An 18,281-nucleotide genomic window follows, 5' to 3' on the forward strand; every position below is an offset into this window, starting at 1 on the left:
AGAAAGGTGCTGGCTCAGGTAGTAAATGGCCATCAACTGTGATCAGATGGCCAGCAGCTGTGGCTAGTTGGCTGTCAGCTGTAACCCGTAGGCCATTGGCCACTAATATAATGGCTGTGGCTACGCTAGCAGGAATGGAATGGGGGCTAGCAAGAAGATGGTGGCTGGCAAGTTACTGACTGCTGTTAGGCAGATTATGTAGATCCTGCTTCCTGTGTCTCCAGCCCAGCCGCCAGCGAGAATATATTGGTTTGACTCCCCTACTTATGGCTCCATGGGTGTTCCTTTTTGGCTTTACCGTGTCCTGCGTTCTTGGGCGGGGAGTGGGAGCAGAGACACTGCCAGACGCCCCGCACGACAAATGGCGCAGCGAGCAGGGTCCCCTGCGTGACAGCTCCCTTTGCCTCACAGCCCTCAGGCTGCTTCCATCTGAAGATTCCAGTTAACAATTGCTTCTCCTTCCTCTGGGTTTTCATAAACTTGGCCTCAGAGTTGTCACAGTCTCCCACTCTCTCAAGTGTTTTACCAGCATGTTCTCCATTCTCAACCAAAAGGCTGAAAGACCCTGTTAAAATATGTGTCAGATCAGGTCATACCTCTGCTGAGAACTTTTTGTGGCTTTCTATCTCAATTGAATAAAAGCTGGAAGCTTCTCAAAATGTCCTCAGCACCCCCATTACTTCAGCCCCGTGACCCCTCTGACCTGCCTCCTTCACTCCCGTCTTGCTCGCAGTGCCCCATCTATGCGGGTTCCTCACTGAGCCTCGAGCCTTCCATGCGGACTCTCAGGTCTACTGTGCCCTTTGCCTGGCATGGTCTTCCCTCAGACAGCTTTGTGTCTGTCTCCCTCTGTTCTGTTAGTCTAGGAAAATGGAATATTCTAAAGGGGGCTGTCCCTAATCACCCTATTTGAAATTATGCATATCCTCTCCCAGGAAATTCTATATCCCTTCCCACTTTATTTTTCTTCTCAGCCTGTATCACTAAGTTACTCTCTAACTGGCTTACTTATTTTGTTTCTTTTCTGTAATCACTCACTGAATGTAAGCCACATGGCTTTCTCCCAGAACAGTGCTCATTATCTGTTTTGTACTCTATTCGTTCATCGAGTGTGAAGTTGTTGTGGGAAGCATGCTGGTATGATGGGAAAACTGTGGGTTCGAAGTTCAAATCCCATTTTGCCACTTACTGTTTGACCTTTGGAACAGTAACTTAAGGTCTCCCAGCTTGTTTCCTCATGTGTGATAGAAGAGTATATTATTAACTATCTTGTAGCATTTGGTGATGTTCTACAAAGTTGGTGAGGTCTTTCCAGTTGCAAGTGAGGGAATCCCACTGTCGGTGTCCATTTACCAAATCTCCATCTGTGGCTGTCATTCCTCCCACGGCCAACTACCCATTAAAGGCATGCTTTCCCTATGCAGGGGCCAATTAGGATACAGACAGCTCAGGACTCATGTCATCCTCGAAGAAAGAAAACTTCCCTCTCTAAGAATCTTTGCTTAAAAATCCCAAAGAAGGCCTCAACCAACTGTGGCTGGGGTCATGTGCCCATAGCAGAGCCAACACTTTGTTCAGAAGGATGTGATGCTGTGATTGGCAGGTTTAGGTCTGGTCCTCACACTCATAGTCAGGGCAACGGCAGATCCATTGGACAAACACAAAGTCAGGGAAGGCTAATCCCACATGAAGTGGATTTAATTTTAAAAGAAGGAATAAAGGAATGTTCCAGATTAAATAAAACAGATACACACAACAAACTGAGACTGTATTAACTCATTGAATTCAAATAAGGATGATAAACCAAACAATGAACAGGATAGAAGGCACTTTAACCTTGGCAAGCGTGGAACCCAAAAATGGAATTTGGCCTCAGGGCAGACTTCCCCTTTATCTTTTTACCTGCTTCTTTGTGTAAATTGACCTCTTTTTCCTTCACCGGGTCTCCCCTTCTCCATACATAGTGGTGTTAGGACCATTCCCACCATTGTTCATGCCCTCTTGATAGATTGGTTGATGTGCGAGCAGAGGATTTAGGCAGCTCTAAGATGCCAAAGACTTTGATGTGTGTGTCCCACAAGCTCATGCTTCTTTGCCCCATCTCTTGCATCATAGCCTTCCACGGTAGGTGATCATGTAATTTATTATCCAAATCAATATAATTTTAAGAGTGCATGATAGCATTATTAATTATGCTGAGAGAACAGGCACACTAACCAGATCCAGAAAAACTAGTCACCCTGCCTTTAGCTTTTCACCATTTCAGTCACCTTCTCCCTTAAGAGCTGTTTTTAGAAAGGGTTTTATATCAGTCATTTATGTCTCTGCATGAATCAAATTGCTTTCTGTCCCAGGGAATTGGGGACAGTGGTTGTCTTGTAGCTTCTGCCAATGCTGGGAAAGAAAGAGGAAGGGAGGGAAGAGCTACAACTCTCTCCACTGAGACAAAAACTCATGATTAACAATTCCTCCTTCCCCCTGCCTATTCTTCTAGATATACTGGGAGAGTTGAAGGGATAGTTGTAGTAGGGCCAACCATTACTAATCTTTGGGAGGAAGGGACCTCTGTCTGCAATTGTTAATGGAGTCCTTAGGGTGTCTATGTTATGTTTTTAGAACAATAAAAATTATTGATTAAATATTCTGCTTAAAACTCCTTTATGTAAATATCAGCAGTAGAAACAATTTTAACAGAACTTTCTAAATTACATTAGATGTTGTTCATAGTCTTATATCATAATCTTTTCTAATTTAAACTAAATTTTCCATTCAAAATATTGGTTAGCAAGTAGTATCCCATTATCACTTTCTCCTATGCTTTCCCACAAGTCAAAATCTTACCTCAAGTGACATTCCCATCTCTACTCACATGTCTCCTTCACCCTTCACATTGCTCAAAAAGTACCCCAAACTCACTCTTCTCTAAAGCCTGTCCTTACTAACAGAAAGTGACCCCCCTCTAAATATCTCCCTTGACTACAGAAAAAGTTTACTCTAAATGTGTGAAAATGTATTTGAAAAAAATGAGCACAGATATAAGTGACTAATAATTATATGAAAAATTCCTTCACATGTGTATTTGTCTTCTATTGCCAAGTAACAAATTACTACAAAATCAGCAACTTGAAAACATCCATTTATTATTATATATCATGGTTTCTATAAATGAAAAGTCTGGGCACAGCTAAATTGGTTTCTCTGCTCAGTGTTTCTCAAGGTGGAAATCAAGTGTCAGCTGGGCTTCCTTTCTGGAACTTGGAGTCCCTTTCTAAGTTTACATTGTTGTTGGCCAACTTCAGTTCCCTGTGGTTAGAGGCTTCTGTTTGCTTGCTGGGAACAATCTCCGTGTGACTCCTTCCCTCGGCCCTCTCACGCTTCTAATCTCCTGATTTCCAATCCCCCTCCAGTCTTATATAGTGTAACATAATCATGGGATTGACTAAACCAACACCATTTGTTACATGGCATAACCTAATCAAGGGAGTGACTAACCCATCATACTCAAAGGTTCATCTACACTTAAATGTAGGGAATCACAAAAGGTATGTACACCAGGGAGTGCGAATCCTAGAATCATTTTAGAATTCTGTCTACCACAACAAGACACTAGAATTCAGAACTAAAAACCCTCAATTTCAAGTACTTATAAATTATTAAAGAATGTGATTGACAACAACTTGATCGCCAAGTCCCTCTTCAAGCTTTCTAGCATATTGCATAAAGCTACTTTTACTATAGGGCAAATTGATTAAATACTTCAATGAGACCTACCTCTTATGTTGATTACAACGACAGAATTCGATGAGACAATGTATGCAAAGTACCTACCAAAGTGAACACTTCATGAATATTAGATATGTGTAATTTATGTTTTCATGAAAAATAAGAAATATTTTTAAATTTTGAGGAGACATCTCTTTATCATTAAAATGCTATTTTGAGTTTTAACATATTTTTATTTTGTTGCAACCATGGAATTTGTATTACTTTTTATTATTTTAAAGTATTATGAACATGTGTTTCTACATCATCTCCATAAATATATTTTGCATCTGCCAAACACATCATTAAAATGATTTAAAATAAGTCACCAAAACATTTGTGGGACATTGAGAGTGTTTGTTGTTTGGCTCTCACAGAGAGGACTGAAGTGTATGCCTTTGCAGTTTGGGATTTTGGCTTCTCTTACATTATTTCCCAAGACCCTCAGGAGACACGCAAACAACATTGACTCACAGTGCTCTTCATGGCAGGTTCCCAGCTCCACAGGCACAGCAACATTAGCAAGCATTTCAACTCCCTCAACATCTTTGGCTTCAGTATTAAAATAAAAATGAAATGCTAATTAAATAGTAATTAATGTGGGTATTTTTCAAAATTGCTCTAGGAATTTAAAATCTTGGTCCAGAGTTCTACTTACTCTTACTAAATTTTCTCCCCAGTCTTCATTTTGCACCTCATCCTTTAACACGCTTTAAAGTTTACAGACTATTTATGAACATATATGAAGATTACATTTAGTTTTCTTTCTAGATATTTAAAAAATAATATTAATCTCACCAGTTTTCCAAGTAATTTAAGCCCCCGAATGAAGGATTTAGACTGAGGATGATTACTGTCAATTACAATATTCTCTCTTAGGTTCTTGTCAACTATGAGGCAAGAGACAGTTGGGTCTCTTGCAGAGATGCTGGCTTTTTCCTCCTAGGCTTTGGAGTCAAATACAGTGCTCATTATTAGCTCCATGACTGTATTAGAGATGCCAGTACTTGCCTTCCTGTTAATCTTCCTAGACAGTTTGCGGTAATTTGTTATCACAGCAGTAGAAAACTAATGTACCCTCCGTGTACATGCACGGCCATGTACGGGCTGTGGGGGAGACACATCGCTCTCTCTGACCACAGCCTCGAAAGTTTCTCGTACATTAAGAACCTATGTGATTAGGTTGGGTCCACTTGGATAACGCAAGATAATATCTTCATCTCAAGATCTTTAATTTAACCACATATGCACAATCCTTTTTGCCATACAACATATTTGTATGTTCCAGGGATCATAAGTGGACATCTTTGAAGGCCATTATTCTGTCTACCATCATGGACAGCCTTGGCCTAAGCTCAACTAATCATATCCTCTCCCTGGAGAATCTGTATTTAGAAGTTGGTACTTGGATTGAAATGTCATCTAGCATTAAGCTAGGTTACAGAGAAAATGAAAGAGGCACAGAGAGAGAAGTAGAGGGAAGTATACTCTATGACCCTTTAGAGGTTAATAAGATTACCTTTGGACATTCCAGATGTTTTTCTAGGCCTGTTATGGCCCTCTTTATATTGTCACACAAGACAAGGCAGCCCATTGCCCTTTCAGGAAAAGGGTCATAATCGCTCATTTCCACATTTAGTCACCTCTCTCCTTCCTAAAGCTGTCAACAATCGCAAGGGCACTTCTTTCGGTATCCCAGAATATACTTGCTAGCAGTCGTGCCTGCCACGAGCTATCTTACCATCCTTTGGCCTATCTTAGGATTCAACTTCTTAACAATGCTTCATCCATCCAGTGTTAATCTACCAGGATTTTCCTTATTAAAAAATGTAAGAAACATGAGAACTGCATAATTCTCTTTCCTTCTCTTTCTCTTCCTTTATTCTTCTTTGAGACGCAGCATCAAAACCTCCATTTGAGCTTTGAGACCCAGTTCCTTTAGGTCCTGAGACTCTCTTTTACTATCCTAGATTGTAGGGCTCTCCTCTCGTTCGTTCTGTCTGGGACAAGGCTGGTTCAAGAGTTCTGGTACCGCCAGTGCGCATCCGGGTCTTCCTCAGAGAACGCTGTTGTGGAATCCACTGAAAGTTTCGTACTTCACACACTCCTCCCTTCTTAAACATCTTCTTTTCTTGAGTGCACAAATATGAACTCTGACCTATCTTCTTCCTAAATTAAAAAAAAAAATCAGCCCTTCTAAAGCTTGAATATGTCTGTTGTACTTACGCTAACTTTCTTGAGGATAAGGAAGAAATCGTTTAAGATGGCATGGTCACTCTTTCCCATCACTGTATCACTAAGTAACTTTTCTTTTGGCCAGAGTTAAGTCAAAAGAAATAGTTCTCTTCTTTGCTCTCTGAATTACTTGGAAGATGCAACTATGAGCAAAGTAAAATCAAAAAGGGACTTCCAGTCCTTACGTAGGAGATTTATGTCCAGCCCTGCCATTCATAATGTGAGCCATTAGGATAGGTATCTCTGCAGGTTTTTTTTTGCCTTTTGATTCTTTATCCAAGTGCTTTTGTCTGCACTTGAACCCAATCACTGAAATTTCATGGGAGTCTTTTAGAGGCACAGAACATTAATTTTTTTTGTAAGTGATTTTCCGATGAAAAGACCTTATTTTAATTGGGGGAGGGTGGGTTGCCAGAGCTTGCTAAGCAGGAGCAAATCTAAGGGGTGGCCAGTTAGCTCAGTTGTTTAGAGAGTGGTGTTAATAACACCAAGGTTGCAGGTTCGATCCAAAAACAAACAAACAAACAAAAACACCTATTTAAATGCTGTCTTTATGTGAAATGGTGTCTCTCTCCTCTGCCTTTAACTTCCCTATCCTGGAATCCTTCAGCAGAGTTATGGGAAACGTGTGATGCTGAGAACAGTTCCTTTCGGAACATGTGTTTCATTTGATTCAGTGCTGCTCTTTTATGGACAAAAATGGGAAGGCTCTGTGTTTAGAGGTAAGGAGATAAGGTGACAGTAATGTTCGGTATAAATGTGTACTTATAACTCTCTAAAAAACAGATTGTAGCTCTACCTCACGAAATGTAAATAGCAAACAAACAAATCAAAGCAGTGTGCAGTGAAATGTATAAGAGAGATTTTAGTGTCTGAGTCTCACACACCTTAAGCCCAGGCTGACTCAGCTTCATAGAATTCCTCACCAACTCCCATCCCCAGGGCATGTCAATACAGTGGCTTAAACAACCTTCCAACCGCACCCCCCTAAACATTAAATGAAGGGAACTACCCAATCAGCAGTCCAAGGAAGAACATCAAATCAATTTAGGATGTCTTAAATATAAAGAGAAAAGTAAGAGGGTCATTTTCACATGTAGTTTCCAAATCTTTTCTGGTCAGAGGGATTAGAGTTTATCATCAGTTGTTTTCAGACTTAAAGGTTTTATAATCAATTTTCTATAATCAGGGCATCCAAAGGCACATAAAACAGACAGGTGCATCATTTTTCTACAAGTGGGAGAAATAAAATTACTTGAAATAAAGGGTGATGTTCCATACAATCTATAACCTATGAAAAAAAGTTGTAAGAAAAGTCTCCAAAATGTTAAAAATCATTTTTGCAGATATAAGGATGACAGGTAATCTTGAGGATTTTTTTTCTAGTCTTTATTTTCTAAACTTTTCTCAGTGAATATACGACAGGATTTCTTTTTAATTTATTTTCAGATTGAACAGCATAAGCCATTTTTGTTTTCCAATTTATAATCTTTTAATTCATTTTTACTTATAAAAATAATATAAGAATGCATTTTAATTGTAAAAAAATCCAAAAAGTGGATCTTAAGAACATCGAAACTATGGAAGTGTACTGTCCTTTGTATTAGGTTGGTAACTGTGGTTTTAATTGCGCAGTTAGTAACTGCGGTTTTTGCAATTATTTTTAACCTTTAAACCACAAATACTTTTGCAGCAACCTTGGAGTAGTCACTAGCTACACATGGCTATTGAACATCCAAAATATGCCTAGTCCATGTTAAGGTGTGCTGTAAGTGTAATGTAAATGAATGAATTAATACTTTTTTGTCATGATTATGTGTTGAATTGCTATTTTTGTATATATCTGGTTTGATCAAACATAATATTGAAATTAACATCATCTGTTCCTTTTTACTTTTCATCATACAGCTACAGAGAATTAAAGATTCCATGTGTGGTTTACATTTGTGGCACATTCTATTTCTGTTGGACAGTGCTGGCATAGAGAGCCCTTTCCGGGCTACCATCTCACTGTCCTACTCAGACATAATCGCTATTAGTAATGTAGTTGTATCCTCCACTTTTTTTATGTATTTGCATCCTTTACACATATAAAAATATGCCTTTTCCCATAAATGGGGATCCGATTTTCAATATTGTTATGCAATTCGCTTGCTGTACTTAATATTAGGTGTGATACACGTTTCAGTTATTTACTGCTGCTTAACAAACCAACCCAAATTTAGTGGCTTAAAACAAGAACAAGTTTTTGTTTTTCAGTTAGTTAGTTTGTTTTTGTTTTTCATGACTGTGGGTTGACTGGGAACTTCTGCTAGTTTCACCTGGGCTCATTCATGCAGCTATTATATTCAGCTAGAGGCTGAGGTGGGCTGGAAGACCCAACAAGAGGGTCTTCTGGGGCCTTGGTGGTAGCTGATGAGAGACTGTCTTGGTTCTTGACCACATGACCTCTAGCCACTCAGTAGGCTACAATAGCTCCTTTACATGACAGTTTAGAAATAATGGTTCAATCAATTACATTGCAAGTAAGCACTTATGATCATAGCTGCTCATTGAGTACTTAGTTGTAGACTTCTATAAATGCTATTAACATGTTTATATTGATATCTTGTGTATTCAACTAGATTATACATTTCTTTAAAAATGAGACTTTTGTTTTATTTCTTTGTAAGTCAAGAAGCACTTAGCATAGTATTTTGCACATAATCCCTTTTAAGTTAATAATTCATTGATGGATTTTTCAAGAGCAGACATTAAAAACCCTATGGGAGGGGCTGGCCTGATGGTTCAGGCAGTTAGAGCTCCATGCTCCTAACTCCGAAGGCTGCCGGTTTGATTCCCACATGGGCCAGTGGGCTCTCAACCACAAGGTTGCCAGTTCAATTTCTTGAGTCCTGCAAGGGATGGTGGGCAGCACCCCCTGCAACTAAAATTGAACACGGCACCTTGAGCTGAGCGGCCTCCCAGATGGCTCAGTTGGTTGGAGTACGTCCTCTCAACCACAAGGTTGCTGGTTAGACTCATGCAGGGGATGGTGGGCTGCACCCCATGCAACTAGCAAAGGCAACTGGACCTGGAGCTGAGCTGCGCGCTCCACGACTAAGACTGAAAGGATAGCAACTAGAAGCTGAATGGCACCCTCCACAACTAAGATTGAAAGGACAACAACTTGACTTAGATAAAAACATGTCCTGGAAGTACACACTGATGTTGGGTACATATGTGTTTACAATTGTTATGTCCTCTTGATAAATTGACCCATTTATCATCTAATAATGACCTTCTTTGTCTCTTGTTATAGCTTTGGACTTAAAGTCTATTTTGTCTAAGTGTAGTTACCTGTACTCTTTTTTTGTTTCCATTTGCAGGGAATATCTTTGAGCCTAAAAGTCCTGGAAGCTAAAGTGTCTCTATGTGCAGCATATTGTTGGGTTTTCCTTTTTTATCCATTCAGCCATTCTAAGCCTTTTGATTAGAGAATTTAATACATTTTCAATTTAGAGTAATTATTGATAGGTGAGGACTCATATTGCCATCTTGTTAATTGTTTTCTAGCCATTTTGTAGTTCCTTTGTTCTGTAATGGGTTGGTAGAGTAATTTTTTTAAAACAAAGGATGAAACAGGTTCAGAGAGTTCGAGTAACTTACTGAATGTTCACAAGTAAGTGGGAGATCACTTGCTCTTAGTCTAAAGTCCTTTCTACAAAATCAAATTGTAGACATGGAAACAAATATACTTTTGGAGATAGCTAAAATTCTTTAAAGGAATAAGTTTTTCATTACACATTTAAAGATAAAGCTCAAAATGCAAATTTTTACCTAAAGTGGGGAAACATTAACAAATGTACCATAGGCTTTCAATATGTATTTATTCTCTTTTTTTATTAAAGTTTATTGGGGTGACAATGGTTAGTAAAGTTACATAGGTTTCAAGTGTACAATTATGTAATACATCATCTATTATATATACTATATATCACATTGTGTGTTCACCACCCAGAGTCAGTTCTCCTTCCATCACTATATATTTGATCCCAAGGGTAAACAGGCTTTCAATATTTAAAAAATTAAACTAATTCCAGGGTTATAGATGCTTTAAGACATGGTAGTTAATAGAAAAGTTCTAGATTGAAAATAATTTTCTGCAAAAGTATACATCTGTATGTGTATATATCTACTTACAAAATATATTGCTTTGGAGGTTTGTGCCATTTCTTTTTAAAAATGATATTAAGAAATTACTGTATTTTAGGTGTAATAAATGTGCCATTTCTTAGTTCACTGTAATAATTAACTAAGATTGTTTAGCCAGTAGAGCACTTTCATGAGTAAAAATTTCAGATACCATGAACCTGTTTTTATTTAAAAGAACAATTACATATTCATTGCAAACAGTATAAAAGCAATAAGTATACTTCCCTCCATCATATACAAAATATGTGTGTGTGTGTGTGTGTGTGTGTGTGTGTGTGTGACATTTTGCTATGAAATTCCCTGCACTTAGATGTTCTGGACTTTATTCACTTATGAGTGTAGCATTTCCCAGACTATAGTTTTTACCTTAGGGCTTTGGTACATTTCATAAAAAGGAAAATACAGACAGTGGAATAGAGGCAAAAGTAGAAGACTTCAAGCATAAGAGTCCATCATGTGCATGTTGCCGGAAAGCATAATGAGGACCTTCTCCACTGGGCTTCAGTGACTAAAGGTGGCAAAGATACAAACAGTGCAAGAAGTCAAAAGAAATACTTTTCCTCAATGGGAAAGATGGCATGATTCAACGTGAATGGAATGATTAAGAAGGAATGTTTATTGGATTCAATTACTCAGCTAATAGTTGATCTACGTTTCACTTGGATTTTAAACATTTGCTTGAAAAATGATTTTACATCAATTTTTGTTTCTTTGGAAAAGCTCTCATGTGTAATTTATTGATAGCATCTCTGAAGGACAGAATTATTAATGTTTGGCTGATGTTCCAGATGATGAAGGAGCCAGAAGACTGCTACAAGTGAAGTGTTTGTAAGGTCTCAAAATGTCAGGATGGTACGGATACTGAAACAGAAAATAAAAGATATTAATTGTTTTGATGCTTAGGTAATTCAGACTCTTCCTTGTGATAGTCCAAGGAGCATTTGATGTGTCTCGGTGAAAAGCTGTCTGTGTTTCCTGCCACTCCATTCCTATCCCTATGCATTCAAGTCAATTCAAAGAGCAATTCACCTTTTCCTGGTTCACTCTTGTGTTTTCTTTAACCTTACACTCACACATAACATCCTGAACATGACAGTCATTTAGACTTCATTATATACTAGCATGCTCAAAAAATCGTTTTTGAGAGCCTACAAGCCTGGCATAACAATGAATTCAAAACAACAATGGGTACTTTTCTGCATCCACTACCCCCACGATGCCTATGAAAAAGCTTTGTGGAGAAGGGAGGCAAAAAAAAGAAGCAGGTTCTAAAGTTTACCCTTGACTGCACCCACTGGTAGGAAATAGAATCCTGGAGGCTGCCAATTTTGAGCAGTTTCTTCCTGAGAGAATCAAAGTGAAGGGAAAAGGTGGGAATCTTGGTGCAGGGGGTTGTAATCATTGAGAGGAGCTAGAGCAAGATCAGTATAACTTTTGAGGTGACTTTTTCTAAAAACTATGTGAAATAATTCACTAAAATTATTCGCAGAATAATAATCCTCATGATTGGTTGCACGTAGTTGCTAACAGCACAGAGAATTATAATTGTGTTACTTCCAGATTTACCAGGATGAAGAAGGGGAGGAAGATGAGGATTACAACTCATTTATCTAGAACATGTTATATGAGTTCTTGAATAAAACTTGGGAACCAAAACAAAACAAACAACCCCCCCCCCCAAAAAAAAACCCAAAACAACAATGGATAATGACATATAATAAGGTCTTGCTATTTCTCACATGCTCCATTAGATGCTTCTTGTGCATTTTGTCATTTAAACCTCAACTTAAACAACAACGCTATGAGGTAGGTTCTAGTGTTTCCATTTTAGAGATAAAAATACTCAGGCCTAGAGAGATTTGTAACTTGCTCTAGGTCACATATCTAGTGTGGGGTGCTGGAATATAAAGCCAAATACAAAATTGCACAAATTACAAGATGGCAGGTAAATTGACTGAAGGAACTGATGATGAAATAAAGGTAAGACCATGTTGAAGGTTTAATAGAGCTCTGATAAAGAGATGCTTAAAGAGTCTTAGAAGTAGATAATCAAGCTGATTTGTATTCAGAGAGACTTCATTCTTGGGAAGATAAGAAATGTAACATTTACACTGGAACTCATGTCCTTTCTAAAAATCATCTTTTGATGGATACTTTTAGAAAAAGGTCTTCATGCCTTAAAAAAATTTTATATATATATGATATATATACATATATATGATATATACATATATACATTATACATATATACATATGATATATACATATGTATGTGATATATATCATATGTATACATATGATATATGTATATATACACATATATATCAACATATATATAATAAGAAAAATATATGTAGATAATTTAGAAACTAAAGGACAGTGTAAATAAAGTAAAAATAACCTGTAATTCCACAATTTACAGTTAATCAGTGTTAATATTTCTTGAATTTTGATCTTTTATCTAGATTGAATTCTCATCAACTTTTTTCTAGACATACGTAAATTTTTTATTGTGCTTGTGGAAAACTTGAGATCATATTGTACATATGTCTGTATTCTCTATTCTGTAACTTAAAATTATATCATGAGAATTTCTCAATTTAATGAAATCATCCCTTTTTAATGGCTTCATTAATTTCTACTGTGTGGTTGGTTGGAATTTCTTTAACTCTCCCCCTACTGTTGGGCTTTTAGGATGTTTCCAGTTTTTGATATTACAGACAATAGAAGAACATGATTAAATAGATGGGTTTGCATATCTGATTATTTCTGTAGAATAGATTTCCAGAAATGGAATTGCCGGGACAAAGAATCTAAGTTTTTTTTTTTTTTAATGTTTCGGATACAAATTACTAAATTGCTTTCCAGAAAGAATGTAATCTGGTGCACTGTGATGCTAGTTTCTTTCCTTCTTCAATAATATTTATTAAGCTAAGTGTCTACTATATGTTGCATGTGTGGGTGCTTAAGAAATACTTGAAATGCTTAGAGTACTTTAGAAAGCCTCATGATAAGGGTGAGGTAGCAGAAAAAGCATGGGCTATGGAACTGGAAGGTAGAAGTTAGATATGCATACAAATGCCTATTCCTAGTTGTGCCACATATATAAATGCAGGTGACAAAATTTTTCTTTTTAGGTTGTAAAAGCTAAATGTTAGAGGTAGGAAATGAAATTGGCTTATTTTCCTAAGCTTTGAAGAAAATGTATGACTTAAACATTTAAAACAGCATTCCCCTTTACAATAATTTTTTACTTGTGAAAAATCCTTTGTAAAGTAAAAAATAATGATAATAGTGTTTTGTATGAAAAAATAGTGATATTTATATAGAAAACAACCCCAATGTAGCTCTTCCCACTCCCATAATGAGTAGGTCCTGAATATAATTTAAATTTACAGCTATTGATGGTCAACATTTTTAGGTGGCCAGGCAGAGCCTGCAGTGACTCCAGTTATAATTATGACTCTGTTACTAAATCTTTTTCCTTGCAAGGGTGAGTGTTCTCTTGTAAATAAAGATGAATGGCTTTGATCATTTAGATTCACTGTAAACAACATATGTAATTTGGTTTCAGCAAAACAGGAAATGTAAAGCAACTGTTCTTAGCTTCTCACAGTATGATCTTAAACATTCTAGTTGCAAAGACTGAACTAATAACAGAAAACCAAGGCACTCCAATGTATTTCTCAGACTTCCACTTTTTGTCTCTGTTAACCAACCCCCGACCAATAAAAAAGAAACTTAAAATCTACCTCCTTCCAGACCGAAGCAGGTCGAATCCTTCATTTATTTTTTCAAAAGGTAAAACATGGGTTATTAACGCATCTAATGGAAACTTCTTAACCATAAAATCATCCACAAGTTTGGGGACAGAATCTTTACTCTTAAAGCCTGAAAAGAAAACAGCATCATTGTTAAATTCAGCCGGGTTAAGTGGAGAATCAGAGAGGAGGCTTTCCAAATACAATTAAAATGAAAGTTCTGCTACTAGTTACTACTACTCAGACGACTATTACTGAGGTTAACAAGAGATAAAGTGCTTCAATATCCTTGATATCCTTTTGCAGTGGTTAGACTTTTTTTTTTTTTAATCTGCCTACATAAACCAGGGTCCTTAGTTATCAGCTCTCTCACAGAAAAATTATAGTGTAGATGGTTATTCCCAAAGCCAAGGAGCAAATTGAGCAATTGTCTAAATTTGGGCAATGAGAGCAGATGTAAATTATTGCTCACGAATTTCCTGGGTCCTATTCAGTATTTCAGTGCCTCATGCAGTCACATGTATAAAAAGAAGTGGTGTTGAAAGATCCTAGTTTATGGGGACACTGAAAAAGTCTGTCTTGAGAACTTGTGTAATAGTTCCATATCTAGTTGATTTGGAACCTATAGAAACAAAGACTTTTAATTTATTTTTAACACTGTTGATATTCAAAACCTGGCCTTGTCATTTGTAAAAGGGAAGAAATCCTGAGGTTAATAAGAATTCAGCCCTCAAGCCTAAATACATACCACCAAAAATTGCTCCTTTCCAGGTACGTCCACTCAATAGCAACATGGGGTTCATAGAGAGATTTTGGGAATCAGGAGGTACTCCTACAATGACACTTATGCCATATGCCTCTTGACAGCATAACAAGGCAGCCATCTGGAATAAAATTAATAGTTTGCATCATTAAAATGGATTCTCTGCTAGTCCCCACTCATGATACACAGTATCACGTTAACACTGATTGGGTTAGATTGTGAGCATGTGGAGAGAAGAGGTTAGGTCTTTGGCTTCTTCATTTCCCATTATGCCTATGATAGTGCTGTGGCTTTAGGAAATGGCCAGAAAATAAGTTTTGAATCAGACAATGGATGAATGAATTTGTGTATGCTTAATTCTTCCTTATAAAGTAATGAAGTGGGAAATATCATTACAAACATATCTATATAAAGTCTGATTCCTCAAATAAAAGTAATGTTTTGTCATCACATGACTCTCAGGCAATCTAGGAGTTGATTAACTCATTATCTATTTATTTATTGAACAGATATTTTGAACTCAGTACTTTGAAACAGGTATTCTGATGGTGAACAAGATATAAAGTCGATAATTAACATCGTCACAATTTGTCTCTTGTCCACTTGATGGTCTCCCTTTTTAATGGTTCAATATATTACTGTTCATTTCTGAAGTGAACATTTTTTCTGATTTTTTTTCAAAGATTTTTATTAAAACATAGCTAATATACAATATTATATTTTCAGGTGTACACCACAGTTATTCAACACTTATATACCTAAAGAAGTGATCATGATAGTAAGTCCGGCAACAGTCTGACACCGTACTATGCTATCACAATATTATTGGCAATATTCCTTATGCTGTACATTACATCCTCAGTACTTATTTATTTTATAACTGGAGATTTGAACCTCTTATTCCACTTCAATTTCCCCCACTTTTTAAAAATTTTCAACTACAGTTGATATTCAATATTGTTTTATATTAGTTTCATGTGTACAGCATAGTGGTTAGACTTTATATAATTTACAAAGTGATCCCCCTGACTAGTCTGGCACGATACACAGTTATTACATTATTATTAACTATATTTCCTATGCTGTACTTTACATCCCCGTGACAATTTTGTAATTACCAATTTGGACTTCTTAATCCCTTCACCTTTTTCCCCCAAGCCCCCCCAATCCCCTCCCATCTGGCAACCATCAGCTTGTTCTTGGCATCTATGAATCTGTTTCTGTTTTGTTTGTTTGTTTATTTTGTTCTTTAGATTCCACATAAGAGTGAGATCATCTGGTATTTGTCTTCTCTGTATGACTTATTTCACTTAGCATAATACCTTGCAGGTCCATCCATGTTGTAGCAAATGGTAAGATTTCATTATTTTTATAGGTGAGTTGTATTCCGTTTTATATATGTACCACCTCTTCTTTATCCAGTCATATATTGACGGACACTTAGGTTGCATCCATACCTTGGTTATTGTAAAGAGTGTTGCAGTAAACATAGGGGTGCATATGTCTTTTCGAATTAGTGTTTTGGATTTCTTCGGATAAAATCACAGAAGTGGAATTTCTGGGTCATAAGGTAGTTCCATTTTTAATTTTTTGAGGAACCTCCATATTGTTTTCCATAGCAGCTGTACAATTTGAAATCCCACCAGTGCACAAGGGTTCCCTTATCTCCACATCCTCTCCAACTCTTGTTTGTTCACTTATTGATGAAAGCTATTCTGACAGGTGTGAGGTGATATATCATTGTGGTTTTTATTTCCATTTCTCTGATGATGAGCATCTTTCATACATCTATTTGCCATCTGTATGTCCTCTTTGGAGAAATGTCTATTCAGATCCTCTGACCATTTTTAATTAGATTGTTAGTTTTTTTTGGTGTTGACTTGTATGATATCTTATACATTTTGGATATTAACCCCTTATCAGATGTATCATTGGTGAATTCAGTGGGATGTCTTTTCGTTTTATTGATGATTTCCTCTACTGTGCAAAAACTTTTTAGTTTGATATTGTCCCATTTGTTTATTTTTTGTTTTGTTTCCCTTGCGTGGGGATATGGATCAGAAAATATATTACTAAAAGCAATGTCAGAGAGTTTACTGCCTATGCTTTCTTTTAGGAGTTTTACGGTTTCAGGTCTTACATCTAATTTTTTAATCTATTTTAAGTTTATTCTTGTATATGGTGTAAGAAGATGGCCTAGTTTCATTTTTTTTTGCATGTATCTGTCCAGTTTTCCCACCATCATTTATTGAACAGTCTTTATGCCATTGTGTATCCTTACCTCTTTTACCATAGATTAATTGACCACATAGGCGTGGGTTTATTTCTGGCCTCTCTATTCTGTTCCATTAATTTATGCATCTGTTTTTATGCCAGTACCATACATTTTGATTACTATAGCCTTATAGCATAATTGGATATCAGGTATTGTGATATTTCCAACTTTGTTCTTCTTTCTCAATATTGCTGTGGTCTTTTATGGTTCCATATAAATTTTAGGATTATTTGTTCTAGTTCTGTGAAAAATGCCATTCGTATTTTGATAGAGATTGCACTGAATCTGTAGGTTGTTTTGGGTAGTATGGACATTTTAACGATGTTAATTCTGCCAATCCATGAGCACGGTATATGCTTCCATTTATTTGTATCTTCTTTGATTTCTTTCTTCAATGTCTTATAATTTTCTGAGTAAAAGTCTTTCACCTCTTTGGTTAAATTTATTCCTAGGTACTATTTTTTTGATGCAATTGCAAATGGGATTTTTTTTCTTAATTTTTCTTTTTGATAAATCATTATTGGTATATAGAAATACAGTCAATTTCTGAATATTAATGTTGTATCCTGCTACTTTACTGAATTCATTTTTCAGTTCTAATAGTTTGTTTGTGGAACCGTTAGGGTCCTCTATGTATAGTATCATGTCATCTGCAAATAATGACAGTTTTGTTTCTTCCTTCAAAATCTGGATGCTTTTCACTTATTTTTCTTGTCTGATTGCTATGGGTAGGACTCCCAGTACTATGTTGAATGAATCTGATGAAAGTGGACATGTTTGTCTTGTTCCTGATCTTAAGAAAAATTCTTTTAGCTTTTCACCATTAAGTATGATGTTAGCTGTGGGTTTGTCATATACAGCCTTTATTATGTTAAATGTGTCATCTCTATTCTATTTTGCTGAGAGTTTTTATCATAAACGGATGCTGGTTTTTGTCAAAAGCTTTCTCTGGATCTATTAATATGATCATATGATTTTTATCCTCCATTTTGTTTATTTGGTGTATCACGTTAATTGATTTGTGGATATTGAACCAAACTTGCATCCCAGGAATAAATTCCACTTGATCATGGTGTATGATCTTTTTAATGTATTGCTGAATTCGGTGTGTTAATATTTTGTTGAAGATGCTTATATCTATGTTCATCAAGATATCAGTCTATAGTTTTATTTTTTGGTAATGTCTTTTTCTGGCTTTGGAATCAAGGTAATGGTGGCCTCGAAAATGAGGTTGGGAGTCTTCCATCTTCTTGAATTTTTTGAAATAATTTGAAAAGAATAGGTGTTAATT

General features: G+C 36.5%; 1 protein-coding gene across 4 annotated transcripts in view; it reads right to left on the reverse strand.

Annotated features, from left to right (window-relative positions):
* Nucleotides 1–2,649: 2,649 nt before the first annotated feature.
* The window catches only part of LOC308506968 (alcohol dehydrogenase E chain), a 28,897-nt gene continuing 13,265 nt past the window's right edge, over nucleotides 2,650–18,281 (reverse strand). For 2 of the 4 annotated variants that reach the window (XM_081071045.1, XM_081071046.1), the window contains exons 7-9: nucleotides 14,701–14,836; nucleotides 13,944–14,082; nucleotides 2,650–5,931 (exon numbers count right to left, since the gene is read on the reverse strand). In XM_081071045.1, the coding sequence (XP_080927171.1) occupies nucleotides 5,724–5,931; nucleotides 13,944–14,082; nucleotides 14,701–14,836 (483 nt within the window). In that variant the 3' untranslated portion in view covers nucleotides 2,650–5,723. Of the gene's footprint in view, nucleotides 5,932–9,847; nucleotides 11,053–13,943; nucleotides 14,083–14,700; nucleotides 14,837–18,281 lie in introns of those variants that run through there. The other 2 variants (XM_081071047.1, XM_081071048.1) reach the window with 1 other exon arrangement.

This window comes from Rhinolophus hipposideros (assembly GCF_964194185.1).
Source record: "Rhinolophus hipposideros genome assembly, chromosome: 1".
Taxonomy (NCBI): domain Eukaryota; kingdom Metazoa; phylum Chordata; class Mammalia; order Chiroptera; family Rhinolophidae; genus Rhinolophus; species Rhinolophus hipposideros.